The sequence below is a fragment of the Embiotoca jacksoni genome, unplaced genomic scaffold (genome assembly GCF_022577435.1).
Source record: "Embiotoca jacksoni isolate LCO1_2020_lvr unplaced genomic scaffold, fEmbJac1.0.p SCAF_1, whole genome shotgun sequence".
In the NCBI taxonomy this organism is placed as follows: domain Eukaryota; kingdom Metazoa; phylum Chordata; class Actinopteri; family Embiotocidae; genus Embiotoca; species Embiotoca jacksoni.
Window position 1 is genome coordinate 24160387 of NW_027185229.1, and position 19213 is coordinate 24179599.

At 38.8% G+C, this 19213-nt stretch overlaps 1 protein-coding gene across 4 annotated transcripts in view; it reads left to right on the top strand.

The window, feature by feature from the left end:
* Positions 1–1243: 1243 nt before the first annotated feature.
* Positions 1244–19213, top strand: part of anks1ab (ankyrin repeat and sterile alpha motif domain containing 1Ab) — a 44711-nt gene continuing 26741 nt past the window's right edge. For 3 of the 4 annotated variants that reach the window (XR_011178242.1, XM_069149067.1, XM_069149074.1), the window contains exons 1-2: positions 1686–2180; positions 17792–17867. Coding sequence is in view for 3 of the 4 variants with exons in the window: in XM_069149067.1 (XP_069005168.1) it covers positions 1887–2180; positions 17792–17867 (370 nt within the window). In the remaining variant the exon portion in view is untranslated. Of the gene's footprint in view, positions 1261–1685; positions 2181–17791; positions 17868–19213 lie in introns of those variants that run through there. The other variant, XM_069149055.1, reaches the window with a different exon arrangement.

Genomic DNA, 19213 nt, shown 5'->3' on the forward strand with positions numbered 1-19213 from the left:
ATGCATGTTTTATTTTAGTCTCTCTAATATGCCATGAAGACATCATTATTTTTAAACATGTTGTATTCCAGAACCCCCATTGTTCAAAATGTCACAGAACACGTGAATAACTTAAACTGTTTCATCCTCATCACCATTATATTGATCATTAGATGTGCCATTCGGCGTGCTTCATTAGATGTGGGTTTTGTTATTTCCAGCCTCAGCAGTGTGTGGCTGTATGAACCCTCCTTGGTGAGGGAAGGATGTTATCTTTTCTGTCATGCACATACCAGCGCTGCCCACAGGGAAGAGGTGAGCATGCGAGGAACTTGGCTGATTGAGGGCACACAGGCGCGCTTTGCACAGCTACGGTTGCCTGTGAATACTAAGGATGTCTCACAAGAGACCCTTTTGTCAGCGTCAGTTTCCTTCGAGAAGAAATATAAATAGCAGAAGAGAGTGAGATCTTTTCTGCATTCCATCGTCAACATTTCCTGTCTGGATGTACAGATTCCCCCCCCAAAAAAATCATAATATGCTCCTCACAAGACCAAGTCAAAAAACACAATAAAAGCATTTGATGGCATTTCATTTTTGGTAAATGGCATCATTGAGGTATTTTCTTTTAAATTTGTAACAGAAAGGTAGAGAAAATCAATGTCATGTTATGATTTTTGACATAAAAATGAGTTTCGCTGTAAAGTGTCACCACTTCGGCTTCGACTGAATCTTTGATTATAAATTACATATGTGCAAGACTATTAAAGATGAAGCTCCATGTCAGAATTGACAGTCTTCTGCTAAACTTTAAGTCACAAAAATCTCACCAGAGTTGGTCCAAGAAGTATTTTAGATGGAATTATATATAAATAGGTTGATCATACAATGGCAAACTGATTGAAATCTGACTGGCAGTCAATGCTGATTCCAAAAAGGTCTGAAATTCTGTTCGTGCCATGTCTGCCCTACAATCACAAAACTAAGCTGAACTCTGTAACCTCCGTCTCCTGCACACACACTTGGTCAACACACACAGACAGCAAAAGAGGAATCCCGACTCTCCCTCCTTTAAAATGGAGCAGCCACCCAGTGCGTCAGTAACCTGATTACCCCAGCTGTCAGTCTGAATAGGGCCAGGCTTTGGGATCCTCCCGTCCCCCAATCTTCACTACGGGATAGGACCAGTCCTCCTGAAGACTCCAAGAACAATCCTCGGAACAGGACGGACACAAACACACGGAAAAGGGGAAAGAGCCAGGGCCAAAAACAAGGCAGCAGGTAAGAGGATGCAGTGATGAAGACTTCTTTGATTTTGGTGAATAATGATGAGTTGAAGATCTTGATTGCTAGGCATCAGGTAATATCTTTAGATGTGTGTTTCTGAGTGTGTCCTAATCCACGTGGATACAAGCCCACTTTTCTAACTCTATCTAATCCTGGTTTACGCTCTCTGATTCCTCTGGGAATCTTCTCATTTAGGCTTTGTATGCCCACGTTAGATACTTGATCTGATTAAATAAAAAAAGAAAAGCCGACTATGTGGACAGGAGGAAGTGTAGGAGTATCGAAGAAGGCAGCCAGTCACTAAGGGGAGGGCAACAGGATACAACTAGTGGGTGGACCTTCATGATTGTTTCTGTGCACAAGTCTCTCACTTTATATGCTGCCTTTCCCTCCAAACAGGAGAACTTTGAAATACTTTAAGTCAGTTGCTGTACAGAAATATTCTCTGAGTCTACAGTATTTATATTTCATTAATCTGTATCTTTTAGTTCAGCTGCTGGCTGTCCACGACTCAGTTTTAAAGCTCCACAAAGACTGGATCACTCCCTGGACTAACTGAACAAGACAGAGTACTGCAGGAAACTGGGGGACCCTGAGCTGCACTTGGCAGCTACAAAACAATGGCAGAGTGCACGCCGGATGCCAAACCCGCCAAGGTGATCCAGAATCCACAGGCTGACATTAAGGACTTGAGGGAAGTTTCAGCTGAGTCTGCATCAGCGGTGGTGGTCAAAGTCAAACCCGCAGACCTGGGGTTGATTCGAAGCTTGTCCAAGTCAGACTCTGACTTGTTGGCGTCACCACTCGGGGAGGAGGATGGAGGTCTGGCCGGCCGCAGTGGGTCTGTGGCAAACTGCAGCTCTGGGCAGCCTTCCATGGAACGCATGGCTTCCTTTGCCTCTGAGTGGGATGAGGTAATACTCAAGCTCTGGGGATGGGAAACAAGTGGGAGGGTGAAGAGGACAGAGGGAGTGGCACTATGGCTGTTATGGCATGGACAGGCTTTCAAGTAGAGTGTGTTAATGTCCTTAAGAGAGAGAGTGTGTTACAGAAAGTGTGAATGTGCAAGAGGAAAAAAAAAAAAAAAAAGCGACACCGATAAGAGAAGCAAGTCAGGATTAGTGTGAAAAAAACGACAAATGGGAACGGGCGAGGCAGCACATTTCAGGAGACAGGAAGGAAGGAAGGAAAGAAGAGGGGGAGAGTGGAGGCAGCAGTATGAGAGTGATCAGGAGTCCAGCAGAAGCAGTGATAGAGTAACTTTACGCAGGCTGTCGGCGGAGAAATGCCTGCGGGCGAGTGCTTGAATGCATGAATGGCTTGATCACTTGCACCGACCTCCCTGTAGCAGCCCTTGCATCCAAGACTAATTGGGCTTGTGCTGTCATTCCACATCCACTCAGTACATGTCTCAGGGGCCGACCCACGCTTCCACTGTCTCCTCCTGCACTCTTCTGGCTCCTTTGCTCCGTCTTGCGCCATCTACTTTCAGTCCACTGTGAACAATCCTCTAACCCCCCCCCCCCCATTCCCCACACACACACACACACACACACACACACACACACACACACACGCTTTATCCCCGAAAGCTTTAACTTGTGATTTTTGAGCACTTTGGAGCATCAATACAGCACACCCTAAAGCTCTGCAAAGACACTGAAATGAATTTTCATTTATTACCAACACTTAAATAGTTGGAGACAATGGAGACAGTGGCTGATGACTGATAATGTGTTATTGAATTACATAGCTAGGAGGCAAAACAGTGGGACTTTTAAAAAATATCCACAGCAGAAGAGAACACTTCTGACATTTTGTGCCTTTAGTGCCTAACCCCCATCGCAATGATGCCATTTATAGGTTCTTATTCAATTCATCAGGTTACGTTTTGCAGCAGTGTAATATCTTCTCGTACCCAGCTGATATCTTGGCTAGCAACTGGCTCAAGTAGAAAAAGCCTTGCGTGACAGAGTTTTCCTTTCTTTACTCTGTGAACGTTTAGCTGCCAGTGTGACCAAGGATGAGCTATTTTTGTATTCCTTTGAACTTCACAGATCAGCTTCTTTCATGCAAAACAGAAAATAAAATACAATTGGACAGTAAAATTAGTGAGAACAAAATATTTATTCAAATGCTCTACAATTTGACAGTGTTTGGTTGGCGGCAAGTCCATCATTTTGGGGTAGGGCTCTGATTGAGGCATGTGGACTTATGACCCCAATATATCTAAAATCCTGGCTACCGGCCCTGTTGGCTTCAGCTGAGTCCAGCTGGCTTTTTTCGGGGGTAGCCTCTTCTGCCCAGCGTCACTGGCTTCTCTGGCAGTGAACTGGAGAGCCGTCTCTACTGTCAGGTCAGCTCTCAGTTCCCCTAAAGACACAAAATTGTTCTTCACTTGCTGCTCTGTGCTGTCACTTAAGTGCTGGTAATATTTATTTTCCACATTGTGTGTCAGAAAACACAGAAATTCTCACACTGTCCATCAGTTATTAGTAAATGTAAAGAAACATTGAGATTTCAGGGTGTGAGATAACTTTTTTGTGGAAAGAATTTATTTTTACATGTTAGATTTCCATTCTTTTCACAGTTGCATCAGAAATATTTCGTTTTTCAAAGTTATAATAGAGGTTTTAGTAAATAATGCATCCTCAGGGGGAATTTCTGATTAAGGGAACAACACAAACGAGGGATGATGCACTTCTTGGATCTTGAAGCACTGTAGCATAAAGATGGTGCTATTAATTCATTAGTGCATAATACACTAAAAAGAGGATGGGGGAGTACGAGGTATGTCAACTGAATTCAATAACGAAGGCTTTTGACCTTTTCTACAATATGGGATGAATCTATCCCTGTCTGTATGTTGTTTCTTGTTTGTATCATATTTCAAACTTTTCGAAATCGTATCTTTAAGACTGCACAGAAGTTAGGAGAGGGATTGTTTTGCCTTATTTGTCCTGATCTTGATTGACTCAACCTTAAAACCTGGACTTGTCTCAGACCAAAACAGATGATCTTGTTCTTGGTCACGGAAAGAGGGTCTGGCTTATACAGTATGTCATGAGCATGTTCCTATTTCATCCTTAAGGGCAGCAATGTATCATCGCGGAGAGCTTCTACATCTTGAACTTCTACTCAGATTTGTGTACCTCTCTCTTTGTCACCTCTCCACGCCTGTCCGCCCTCTGCTCCGCCCTCCTGCTCTCTAACACAACTGTTTATTCAGGCCGTGTTGGGTGGGGTGTCCTGTTCTCAAGGGCATCCTGTTTTGCAGCTGTTCCCGAGTGTCTGTTTCTCTTCCACATTTCAAGGGATTTGTTTGTGTTGGGGATATGGGTGTGGGTATGGGCAAGGGCAAAAACTGCCCCCGTTTCTGTGTATACACAGTGGCCCCAAAGAGTATTTGGATATTAAAGCCACAGCTAAAAAAATAATGTAATTTGTTTGATTTCACAAGTACAAGAAAAATATTCCATAAAAATAAGTTTGCTAGGTTTTAAATGATGAAACAATAGATAGAGAGTTTAAAATGAAGACAAATAAGTATATGGACACCCAATAGTGGGTTCACCGAAGTCATAGTTACAGTGTTTTAGTATTTAGTTTGCTATTCTTTAGCTTACAGAGCTGTTCGACAACATCTGGACATGTAATCAGACACTTTTGGTAACATCTTTGGTCAAAGTTTTCCTGCATGTTTCAGCCAGCAAGGTTTTCAGTTCATTCACTCAAGAGCATTGGCCTTTTTTTTTTTCTACGTGGCTCTGTGGGATGTAGGTCAGGGCTGGAATACTTTGGATCATCATCCTGCTCAAAGATCCACCTCTGTTGCTGGAATAATTATTGACTGGTCGCATTCAGGTTTCTTTTGAACTTTGTAGTTCATGATTCCACCAATGAATATAAGTTCACCTGCAGCCCTGTAAGAAACACAGCCCCAGACTATGATGATTCCACCTCCTTCCTTTACCATACCCCGAGTGCAGTCTGGTAGGGATTCTTCCCCTGGCTTCCTCCACGCAAACTTTCCACCGTCAGATCCGTGTAGGTTGAAGTTATCCAAAAATAACACACCTTTCCAAAAGCTTCTGTCTCCGTGCGCATGTTCCTTCAAATTTAATCCGAGCAGTCTTATTCTTTAAGCCTATGGATGGTTTCTGTCATATCACTCTCCCTCTGTACTCAAGCTCGTTGATCCCATTTCGACTGGTCTATGAACTGAATTGTATCACATCATTCTCGTTGATCTAAGAAAGTCTTCTTGCTGATCTTTCTCACCTATTTTTTTTTTTTATTCTACTCACAATTATGTGGTCCAGTCTGTTGTTGGTCCTCTGTTTTTGAACTTTTTGACCGTATACCCAACAGTGGAGGATGGAAGACAGAGTTTTTGATTATATATTGAATAGAGAGCCCTTCTTTGGGCATGACCTTTTCTCATGTTTGCCTTCTCTTTAGTTCCTTCAGACTAACTAATTCCAACATAATTTTTCTCAGATTTATAGAAGCATTTACCTTTAAATTCACAGAACATTTTGTAAAATGACCTTGTGAACCTCAGGGAAGTTTTCAGATAGTTTAACTGTCCAAATACTTTTTGGAGTAGCATGGTATCTCATGAAACGATTAACCAGCACATTAAACATTAAACCTTAAAGTGACACATGAAGCTCAGAGGGAGCTTCAGGTCGCATACATAAACACACTCTTAGGTCAGCAGCCTTCATGGACGCTCACCCAAGCTACAGAATACAAAGGCTGGCATTCAGATGATGTTATTATAAAAAAAAAAAAAGTTATGTTAAAGTTCAACCTTCAAACTAAATTGGCATTTTTAGCGGTACATATATATTTTAAATTTGATGATGTCTGGCAGCTTATGTAACTGCTCGCCATTTTTTCTTTCCACTCAGTATTCTATTTAAAAGTTTTCTTAAATAAAAAGAAGAATCAGCTGATGTGATCAGACAGGTTGGGTTGAATTTATGTTTTGACGCAGCTTATAGTGGAGAAAAAAATTGCCAGATGCTCAGGACTTTACATTTAGTTGTGTTTGGTAGAAAGAGAGGTGAATATGGGACATACTACTACTACAACTACTATGGGATGCTCTCACTCATATGAAGACTTCTGGTTTTGTCTTTGTGGTAATTTAATGAAACTTTAATTAAGGAAAATACTCTATGGTAATCCTTAAAGACATAGTGTATACTTTGCTCCCATCAGCCCTGGAATAACAGGTATCTGTTTGGTGAGTGCAGCTTGTCTGTTGGTTTAGATTTATGATGGTGAATTATGTTGTCTTCTACCTGTCCTGTCAGCTTTTTGTTGGATTAGTAAATCATTCTTCTGACATCTGACTGGGACCTCAATGCTCTTTCTACATTGTTGTTTTAGGCTTGTAAACAAAAAGTGCATAGCTGCATTAACAAAGCTGGAGTCCAACCAGGCTATATCATTTGAGACAATACAATTGAATTCATCATAAATTAATTGGAAATTTCACCATGACAGGTCCTCCACCCTCCATTACATGGTTCTGGTATCGTATAGACGCTCTGTGCCAAATTCTGGTTTTGAGACCAAAACCATTTTACTTGATTTTGTATAAAGTTGTGTTTAATTTTTTTTTAAACTCATCCACAAAAAAGCCCTGGAAAGGTTGTTTTATTCTATCACAGGGGATTTGTAAGACTGTAACCAACAATTTCACTGATACATACGAATGTTTGAATGTATGAATATTTTTTTCCAAATGCTGAATTGATTGCCCAGTGTATAAAATGTCAGAAAATATTGAATCATTTTTGCCCTAAAAGGAAGTTAACAATTTTTTTAAAATTTAATTTAATTTTTTTTTTCCATCTGACCAACAGTCAAAAACCTAAAACCTAAAAAAAATATGTTAAGTATACTGGGCAAAATTTCGATTTAAGAAGCTGGTACCAGTGCATTTTCAATATCTTTTCCTTAAAAACTGGGGCAGTTATCAAAATTGTTGCCAAATCAATTTCTGTTGACTGTCTACAATACTTTAAATTACGCTATTTATTTTTGGAAAATTGTTGAGGTAATTTTTAACACCATAATTGGAAGATTTTTGAGATGACGTGATTTTTGAGACACAAATAAACTAGAAGGGCACTCAGAGTGCAGACTTCCGCCAGGGACAATGGTCCACTCTTCTATGATACACAAATCTGCAATTTCTGCCGTCTTTTCCGGCTGAATCCGGGGACATTCCAAATATGGGCAGAGGGGTGGAGCCGAGGAGAGCTGGATCAAATAATCACGCTCACCTGTTAATGTCTGAAGAAAAACAACCATTAACCTAAAATTTCCCTGGAATAATTGTGCCTTAAGTCCTAATTGAGGTCAATAAATTGACCTCACGGATACCATTAAGCTGGACAACAAACATCCTGACAAGGCACACGTCAAACCAGAGGTGACACCGTGGAGTTTTTAATTCGATAACTAGGTTTTATTGACATGCAGCTGGTGTCTCGTGAAGCAAGGTTAACCGTCAAAAGACTTCCAACTTTACCGTAAGTTTTCTTACATGGACATTATTGCAACGTTAGGGTCAATTGTTACAACCTAAATTTGCTTGAGCTTTCCCTACCTTAACTTGGAAAACAAAACCTGCATACAACCCAGCCTGAGCTAACATTTGCTGACGTTAAAATAACCATTAATGCATAATAATAACATGAGATAGCAGCCAACTCTTATGGCCACCAAAAATTAGTGAGTTAATCTGCACATTACCACATGAGTTAAATCTATACCTTACAAACATTTTCACGTGTATTATATATTTTTTTCTAAATATCTGAAATAAGCACAGATAACAGTGTGGCAGCATTGTCTCCTTCCACCTTTTTTTTTATTAAATGTATACGATGTTTACACGGGAGAGAACCTATTTATAGACTGACATCTTCTTTCTTCTTTGTTAAGTGATTTATATTTTTACACTTAACCAAGATACAGCCTGACATATTTGGTATTTTTTTTAGAAACTTTTGGCATCTGAAGTAGAAAACGAATGTTGTTTAGTTTTGGTTTTGCGGTTTAAATAAGCTTTAAATACAGCAAAAGCCTTTAATACCTCACCCACTAGCAGCCCACTGCTTTTTAGGAGGTTAATTGAAATGCAGGACATGGCTCATGAGTAACAATTATGAGCTCATTAATAATGATAATATTGAGCCTTGCATACACTCTGCCATGTTTAAATGAAACGAAACACCTGTGCAATTTATGGACTCCTGAGCCAGTAGTTGCTGATGAAATCAATAGTCTTCTACTATACTTTTGTCTCTGCATCGTATCAGCTAAGTTAGCTGTATGATGCGCTTTATTTTTTTTTTTTTAAAGTTTGAGTTTGAAAGGTTAATATAAATGAATAGACCTTAGTGTCTAGAAAAAGACACGCCATAATCCGGGCCAAATCCTTTTGCAGTTTGGGAAGCATAAATATGTAGCTTCTGTCACTCCATCACAAAAAGACTAGTTTATATTTAATGGTACCATAGCACATTATGTCATAAATTAAGACAAATCCTCAATTCTGTCTTCAATTGATACAGAAAAAAGAAACGTACACCACTAAACAACAAACGGGACCCATGGATGCAAGGTACATCAACACTACATTAACACTACATTCACTTAGCGTGTTCATGTATTTTAATGTGGATTTCTCCTTTAAGAGTAATAACACATAACTTATTATTATATAATAGCATTTGAATGTTTGAATATATATATATATATACACACACACACACACACACACACACACGTTACCGAGAAAAAAATGGTGATTGACGTCTTCCCTACAAATGTTCAATACTCAAAAGGCAAAGGTTAACACGGCGCCATGTTACAGATGCTTGAGTGGCTTCATTCGTGTGCGTACTCTAAATTTCCCAGTGGCATTCCTGAGGTCTTTACTCATGCAAGCCCTTGAATTCTTTTTCATTTACTAATGGAAAATGGTTTTACATAGCGCATGCAGATCTGGACCTGTAATGAAAATACACATTTTGTGATTATGTCAAATTTGGTCTGTTGCAATCTTCTTAAATTCATATGTTTTACACCCCTTTTGTTGTACAATAATTTTGAAGTTGTTAAGTGTGGGGGAAAAAAAGCTATACCATAGCCCCTAATATGATTAATAAACCAGAATTAGTTTTCATTATCTGTGAATTTGAATTGGCCACACTGCAAATTAAAGAGCATTAACTCCCAAAATCATTTTCATGTTGGTAATTTCAGCTGATAAGGAGAGTCTATTTTTAAAGTATGTGTAAGCTGGTTCATAATTCATATGAGCTACGGCAGAGTGAACACATCCCAAGATATGGTTTGACAGATGTGGTACATGAATATGAGAGTACTATTGATGGTGTTGGTGGGGGCCAGGTGGGGGTCAGGTGGGGAGGGGGGGGGGGACACAGTCCTGCCTAACCGTCCATGTAGACTGTAACATTTCTTAACAGGTGTAACACAGGAGACGCCACATATTTTCCAAGCTGCTGCTCGATGTTGTTATTCTCGATGTGCACAGGCTAAAGCTATTGGGTGCTGAAAATACACATTTGCCATTTCTAAAATGGTAATTTGAGGAATTACCTTTTTAAAGGGTGGCTTCCTACTTTCATAACTTTTAAATTATTGTATCATATTACATCTGGCTTACTTTGATCACTGGCTGGAAACTGAAATCTGGCTTTCCTGTTGTTGGCTAACTAGTTGATGCTTTTTATTCATTCAAGTACAGGGTGGTGGCTGATATTCACCTTTTAAGTACTGGATTAATGTCTAGGGCTGGATGTTAAAATTTGGAGTGATAAAAATGTGTTTGTAGCACAGAATAAATTTAGCTGGCATTGAATGCTTGGTTAGATACTTTGGCTTGTTTACTTGGATTTTGGTCAGATGTTTCCTGATTGAAATCATATTTATACTGGTAATTCCTAGTCTGTATTGTAGTGAAGTTGTTTTATGGCTCATTTGTGTTAAAACCAGATTAAACTGATGCATTTGAGAAGTTTGGTGTATTCGGTCAAACAAAAAAAAAACAGGTGCTCTTTTCAGTATAGATACTGAAACTCTGCTATTATGGTATCATCTTTGAATATTCCCAACACTTCTTGTGTCTTGGTCTTGTTTTTTTACTGCAAGGTGGTGCCAACATTTGTATTATTTAGCCTTTAGTATTTGTAGTTGTCTAACCTTCCTCAGTTGTGCTTTAGTTTTAATGTTGCAAATGCATGCAATATGAATATCCTGTTTGAAGATATATTTTTCCCCAAACATAACTGCCAACAATATTTTTAGGCAGGTAAAAATTTTTTTACCATTTCCAAAAAAATGGACGGCTGGTCCAACTGATTTACATACCTAGTTGCATCCATATTTATATATACCAAAGTCATCAGTGAAATGAAGATGACTAAAAGGTTCATGAATAACAAAATTCTGTTGTCATCCATCAGTAATGTATGGAACTGAAGTGTCTTCTTGTAGCGCTGGAAAAAGCGCAGCGATTTAAATATTTGATCATTTGACAAGCTGGATTCACAAAAACAACACAGATGAAATACAAGTGAAACTGCCACAACCTTAAATTTATCATGACGTGACCAAACCCAAACTGGAGTTTGACGTAAATTGGTGACCACATCTTTATAGAAAAGGTTTTAATGAATGATTTTTTTTTCTTCTGTAAAGAACTACATGATGTTATGAATGAAATATGATTCACATGTCTTTGTATAAACTTGTATCATATAGATTTGTGCAGATCAAAACGACCCTGAAAATACAAAGCTGCTGACGTCACCATACCTCGCTATGTTTGGTTGAGTCTGGCCCATCAAGGCCATCCTGACCATTCTCGTTGGCTGTATTTACGCTGCGTGGTTTCAAAGCTGTCACATAAATATCAATCCAAATCATGAGCACTTCCGGGTAGAAATATGTGATCTGGGTCTTGTATACTGTGAAGCCACTGGCCCATCTGTCTTTATTAACAGTGATACTGAGGCGGTAATCCCGTTTCCAGTTTCCAGACCAGTGCCAGTGAAGCAGGCAGCCTTTTCGGTTAGTTTATTGTATCCAGCCATCATTTCCATTACCTCTGTTTTGGGCTCTCAGCCATCCTTTATGCGCAGGAGACTCTGGCTCAGTGAACAATAACGTACTCTGTATATCCAAAGCATGTTGTTTTAAGATTATTTCACATGATCTCAAATGTATTTGCTTGCATGTAGTGTACTAAAACAAGATAGACTGGACAAAGAGAAGCAAAGTCACACAAAAAAAAGATTAGAGGCTGAATTGAAACCACATAGAAGATGAATTAAGAGACTATTACATATTGTTAAAATCAATTAAATTAGCAAACCTGCCAAAAGGACTTCTCCTGTTTCACAATTCCAATACTTAAGTGTGTTCACCCTGGAAATGTGACAGAATTCAGTATTCTAAAATATGCCAGGTGCTTATACTAAGTAAGTTTAATTTTTTTTAATGACATCTTCTGTCCTCAATGCAGTCCACAAATGAAATTGAGAAGCAGCCAAATAAAGCTTTACAGATTATAGATGGGACAAAAAGGTGTTCACTTTCTCTTAGTAAGATGTAATTGATGGCCGTGTTCATTTATTGTATTGTATTTGCCAAAAAATATTTGACAAAGACAGATTGCAGATCAGTTAGGATGAAGCGATCGAGTGTTTTCGGGTCCGAGTCTGTTAGAAAAATTACTCAGAGGCTTGGTTCAAAATCAAACACATCAGACATTTATTCTTGCAAGAAGGAGCAAATACATGCACCCTCAAAGAGAGGTGTCCAGCAAAAAGCCCACGTCACTCCTCTGTAGGGCAGCTTTTATACAGTGTGACAAACAGTTGACAGTCACTCCCATTCCCTTTGTATCTGCTTTCATATGGTAATACTGAGTTGGTTGAAGGTCAGAAGATAAGGACGCAGGGGAGTCGTCAATTAGACGCGGAAAGTAAAACAAAAAGGAATCACTTGCAAATAAGAGAGAAACCAAAAGAGACTTGTATAACATAACATGTACATAAAAAGGAAAAAACCAAAAACCAAAAAAATCTTTCCATCAGAGTCCTATTTTAATTGTTTTGCCTCTAGCTCAAGTTCGAAAATTTTCCAATTAATTCAAATTGCATTAAAATATTCCATCTCCTGGTGTACTTTAGTTTTTGAGGATTTAAAATGCGCTCTCTTGGAGTAGTACCATATATGTATATATTCTGTATATATTCAGGGGCAGTGACGCATACAATGTGTGAAGGTACTGCATAATAAGGACTGTAGAGGATCTCACTCTGGCTGACTGACTCAGAATAAAATTGGCCGACTTGCAACTGCCAAGCACAGTCTGTGACATGTTGAGGCCACATTGATTCAAGTCAGCATTGTGTTATACTTTGTCTGCAAAACGACCAGGGATTATTAAATGCTGTATCTGTGGCTGATAAAATTAAATTATCAATCCTGTTCTGACAATAGAATTTCATCCGATAACGGGGACGCCACTCAAAATCCTGATTCTAAGGGGGATTTTTGTATATCACTCCTGTCCTGTGCTTTCTGTGCGCAGGACTCCTCACACACAGAGCAGAGGACGCACAGCTGGGACAGTAAACTTGAGACGACACCCATCAGTCATAACATTTAAAATCACTGACATGTAGAATATAAAAGGCTAGCCATGAAGACTTTTACTTGGAGGTGTTTCTTACATTTAGTCCCTCCCATTTAAATATATTGGGTTGACAAAATATTAGGAACACCTCCCACTATAACCATATAACCTTGTTACTGGGCCGTTGTATTATAATTCATGCTTCACCTGTCATTGGTCTTATTGTTGTGGCCGTTCCATATATCTTACTAAATATCAAACGGATGTTGCACTTGGCAGATCATAGATTTGCAATATGTATCTCAAATTGCATTGACTACTTGACTTTGAGCCTGAGACAGAACAAATCTTCCTCCAACATTACCTGTCCTCATATCAGCAGCGTAGAGAGTTGGTCAGAGGAGAGTGTGACTGAATGGAGTGAAATTATCTGACCACTGAGGATTTAGGCTTTAATCTTAATCTCTTAAATTAAATCACCGTCAGTCTTCAGAAGAGCTGATCTCAGGCTCCTGGATAGAAAAGAGAACGCTGAGCTGCTCGCATACTTTATTCAGCAATTTAGATTTAAAAGATTTTCATTCTTCTTTAGAAAAATGCTTATTTCAAGTTTGAGAAGAACAAGTCATGATAACTGAAGGTAATGCAGATTAAGACAAGTGCCAAGGACATGAAGTGATCCCAAAAATCCTGTCAGTCAGCTGATTTGCATTGGAAAGAAGCGAAATGATTTCAGCTTTACTGTCGGATCATTTTCACTGCAACACTTGTACATTAAAAGGTGACACAAAATGGATCTTTTTTTCTTTTGCAATAGGCAGGAACTGAGGAGCAGATTAATCAATTACCATGTAAATCACTTCAGGATGAGGTGCTATCACTCAGCTGAGCACTGCTGATTTAATGATACAGTCCTCGCAGAGTCCCGTGTGCTTCATAACAGCATTACAATTGCATGTCTGTGTGAATAGATCTTCTTACTTGATGATTTCCATCCTGCTCCCAGGCATTTTCTAGAAAGTGCACTTGAAGTCAACTTAATTTCTATTGCAAGCCAGCTAGCAGCTCAGGGTTACTGGACCTTCTTCCCTTTTGATACACGTTCAAGAAGGACAACACAATGCGTAATTCACTTACATGAACATGTGAATTTACATAGTTGTTGTTTTATAGGCTAATTTGGTTGTCGGTGCATGCACATGTAGCTCCCTAGGTGAGGTGTACCGTAGGTGCTTAGCTGTAGTCATTAAAGAGATAGTCTGACACATGGCCAAATAAGCAAATTCAGTTTTGAGCTCCAGCCAGTTAGTTTAGCTGAACATAAAGCCTGGAAACAGGCAGCTTGGATCTGTCTGACAAAAACAGATTCTGCATACCAACTTCTCCAGAGCTTATCAATGTACACTTTATATAGTATTTGTTGTCTTTGTGTAACAATGTTTAAAAACACGGTTTTATGCGATGTTATCTGCTGCAGTATTCACTGGTTACCAGGGAATTTCTGCTGGGCACATTGTTTTTATTATGGATTAAAGAAACAAGATATAACATAGGGCTGTATCCAACTCTGAATTTTGTCTGTCAAGTAAGATTTTTGCTATCAATACAAACATTTGGCTATTTTTTTTTTTTAAACTTTTTTTTTTATATTGACTATCTGGCAATTAGAAAATCCCCAGCGGGACAACTCACCATCTTAACCTGTGCATGGTACGTCAGCTGCGCCTTGATTGCACTCTGTTCACCTCCAGTACACAACTCTCCTTCATCCTCTGGGGGGCATGGGGGGGTTTAATGTCTCGATTCAGTGTCAGTAGAATAACCCTAATTCTTAAATTATCGAACAAATGAAAAATAAAAAAACTGCTCGATTTGAAGAAACCTGGTTAACTGACAGGATCGCTGACAGATGATTGGCCTCATTGTTTTTCAGGAGGGCAGCCGCAGTGTAACATGTTTACATTTGGACAGCCTATTCTTTACTTGTTTCCAGTCTTTATGCGAAACTAAACTTACCAGCTGCTGGCTGTAACTTCATATTTACTGTACAGATACTGCAAAGATTTACCGAGCCTTTTATTGATCTTGTCGTCTAACTCTGGGCAAGAAAGCCAGTAAGCGCACTTCCCTAAATGTAGCACTATTACTTCAACATTTATTTGTGGTATAAAAATTCCTCTCTATTGTCATTCTCACATAACCGCCTTTAACTCCGAGTCCAGAGTGGACATCACTGACGCATACTGTACACTGATGGAAAGATGCTGTGCAGTTTCTGAGTACTTCATGCCGTACTTTTTGTTTGACACACGATAACTTTGTCGCTTTAATAACAGAAAATATATATTCAAGTTTTTTGGGCCAATAATTTGGCTCGTTAAATGCAGTGAATGAGGCTGCATGCACATTAAGTTGTGAAATATTTCTTCTTTTGAGATTTTTTTTTTTTTTTTTTTTTAGAGAAGCAGCATTTTTGGTGACTTTACTGTAATAAAGGTGCACTTAAGCTGAGATGTAATGCAGTCCTGATGTGTGTGTATGTGATATAGAATGTAACTGGGTTAATTCAAAGAGTAATATGAGGTCTGTAGTGCTAGAGGCATATGCCAGGCGTCCCACGTGCCTGACTTTCAAATGAATCAAGGCTTTTCCACTGTGTTGATGCCACTAGCAAAGTGCATAGGGCTTTTTCAAACACTAAATATTACATCAAATAAGCCTGGCTGTGTCTCTGGTGTCACTTGTGAAAGCAGAATCAGTTTTTCAGGCTTGCAAAAATCTTAATTGCTGATTGTGAGTAGACTACTCCAGTGACTCTAAATTTAGGTCCCAGCCTGATTTGCCTCAGTTTGCACATAGATTTCAGGGTGACTCTAGTCTGCTAGTTGGATTGCGTAAGATTGTCCAAACATGTACTTGGTGTTACACTATTTTCTGTAATACTGGATGCTATTGATATAGTTTATTTGTTTGGAACAGAGTAAATGGTATATTTCTCCTGTGTACGAGGTCTTATTCTCCTTGAAGCATAAAGTGCCAGCAGATAGCTTGGCACTCTAGATAAATGTAACACTTAACCAGTGATGAGAATGATCATTGGGTTGGAATATTATTACTCATACTGCTGTGTATTTATATATTGAATCAATCTGACATCGGGTCCTTCAAAATGAAATAGCCGTTTCCACTGAACTGAAAAAAAAAAATCATTTAAATACAGTGCTTTTAATTGAATGTGAAGAAAAGGGAGCAGGGTATAGCTCGTATTGCACTTGCTGTTGTTTGTAATAGATTGTGGCTTCGAATGGGGATGAATTGAATCCCATTTTTCCCTCCCAGGACTGATTGTGACACTTCCATTCAGGGTATCTGCATTGACCATTTTGACATTGAAATAAAAAGTCTCCCTTGAGGCCAGGGCTTGCTGTGGCACTCAGAACTCCTGCCATTATTGAATAAATGTAACTGATAGGGGAAAAACAAGTTTGATAAAGAAACTATTTTAAGAGGTACTCCACCAGTCTTGCACATCAAGGTCAGTTTACTTGTCAGCCTGTGACAACAGTATATGTCAATCAAGTGTCATCTGTGGCTCTGGTGGAGCTTTCTGAAGTCTAATGAAAATGATGATGCCATAGTGATGTCATCACTCATCTCGATTTGTACTCTGAAACTACAAACATATAAGAGAAAGCCTGTGTTACAAACTCTAAGTGTGGTGTTTGTTAGCATTGTACAGTTTGGGAAATGTAGGCAGCAATCTTGTCCTCTGGTGCTTCAGTTTGGACAAAGTATGAATAAAACTTTTAGGAGTCCCGCTTTTGTGAGTGCAATACTAAAACGCCAGTGTATCCCTTTTAGTGTGGAACGATCATATCGAGGCCAATCCCCAATCCACTTGTATAATAATAAGGTCAGTGTTGGTGCAGATACCCATCCAGTCTATCAGAGTATATTCATCCCGATTGGAATAATAAAAAAAAAATAATATCACTATTCATAACTCGTCCTACTTTCATTTTATTTACCAGCTGGAGACCTTGATGGTACATATTGCATCTTGGCCCAAAAGCACTTTCCTGAAATTTGAGCTACTATTCAATTATCCATCAAAGTAAACAATAGCAAACAAACCACCTGGAAATGTATTTTGGCTCTTGAAAGCTGGAGTCTTCTTAAATAAACATGTATGGCGCTAAGCCCCAAAACAACTCTTTTCTGAGTTGCTCGGTAATCTCCTGCATGCAGCGTCGTGCACACCTAACCTTGCAGTGATCTATTGCTTTATTCTGTGAAGCCTAAATAATACATAATAATCTGAGAGGGCAATCACATACTCCCCGAAAAACAGTCAACAGCACATCTCGGTCTCCTGCGGCAGTTTGGAGTTGATACCGAATTTCCTGCAGGTTTTTAGTAATTTGGGGTTTCCGGAGATTCTACATTGTCATTCATCTGATCACCCGGCTGTGTTTTCGCCGAGTTGTGGATTAGCCATTGAATTTCTGTCCACGTTGGGACTGTTGCTTGTAATCCATCATTGCAAAGCAGCCTCGCCTTCTTCCCAACACTCGCAGCACACAGTCCTCATTCCTCACCCAGTCCCACTCCCTCAATGTTTCCGTTTTATAATTAGTTTGGCTCGGGTACAATGGAGGAAGTTTAATGCATGTTTTACATTTAATGGAAAATGTTAATACATTCAGATTTTCTGTCTTTCTTCTTTTATTGTTATTCATGAGTCACTGTGGATCTTTTAATCAAGTAAAAGGTGGTTTTTATTATATTTATGTTTTTCACCAGTCTTTTCATGTTTGTTATCTTCAACAGATTGAGAAGATCATGAACTTGATTGGAGCAGGCATTGAAACGTCCAAAAACAAACAACCTACGCTGGTAAGCTCAGGTAATGCCTCAATACCTGTTTTGTTGTTATGATAGCAGAAATATATTATTTAGTCATACAAAATAAACACTGGGTCTTATTCATCAAACATTTTATAAAGCTCCTAATTGTCCTTGATGCTCCATTAATGACTGTCTGTCAGAGGTTATTAAACAGGCTTTGTATGTAATGTTGGTAGCAACCAAACATTTTACCAGTGGTAGACCAAGTATTCAGGTCCTTTACTGAAGTGAAAGTACTAATATCACACTGTGAAAATACTCCACTACAAGTAAAAGTCGCACTTAAAACCCAACCCAAGTAAAAGTATGCATTTATAATTATCAAAATGTACTTGTGTACTGTATATGCTACCTGTCAGTGTTTTGCTATTGTATATAATGTTTTTGAATTAATATTACTGTTATACTATGTTGATGTACTGCGGGTTAGATTAATCCACAGTAATGCATCAATTTCCATAAGATTATGATGTTTGTATCTCTAAATAGTCAACAAGCTCAAAACGAATGCATTTTCGAGCAAAATTACGTGGGTTTTAAATGGTTTATCTTAAAGTATCAGAATTTTGTGAACCTATAAACACCTAGAAAAAGTCTTTTCAGTTTAAAAGAAAAAATTGAAGTCACCAAATTTGGAGATGCATGGTTTTCACTGGACAGTCATCTTAAAAGTGGGCAGTAATTAAAGTTGTCAGACGATTGTAGTGGAGTAAAAAGTGCAATATCTGCTTCTGAGAAGAAGTCGCGTTGAAGTTTAAAGTTGTGTAAAATGAATGCTTAAGTAAAGTACAAATACCTCAATTTTGCACTTAAGTACAGTACTTGAGTAAATGTACATAATTACAGTCGACCCCTGCATTTACACCGTGTAACTGGCACCAGCTTTTCTAAGAGCTTCTACATCTAGTATTGAAACACATCTTCGGAAAGGATCCAGTATAATTTTATTGTTCTTATGAGTAACAAAGATTCAAGCTGATATTTGTTTGGCGCATCGCTTTTGTTATTTGTTACTTGCATGGTTTCCATTCGATGGGAAATTTAATTCTGAAGTCGCTGTCTCATTTTTTTTCTGGAGTAACTGTAGATTTCAATAAGGCTTGAATTGATAGAACACTTCATCAAGTGTCCTTCAGGCAGTGCAGAGGGAGAAGCCAGCTGGCATCTGCTCAGTTTGTTTAGATAACACTCCTGAGTTAATACAGTGTAAACCTACCTCAATTAGATGTTCTGCCATAAGGCGGTTTCGCCATACAGGGTTTCGTAACAGCATTTTTTCTTTTTTGCACAGGACTGCTATATACTTGTCTCATCAGATTTATTTAAACTTTCTGAATTACCATT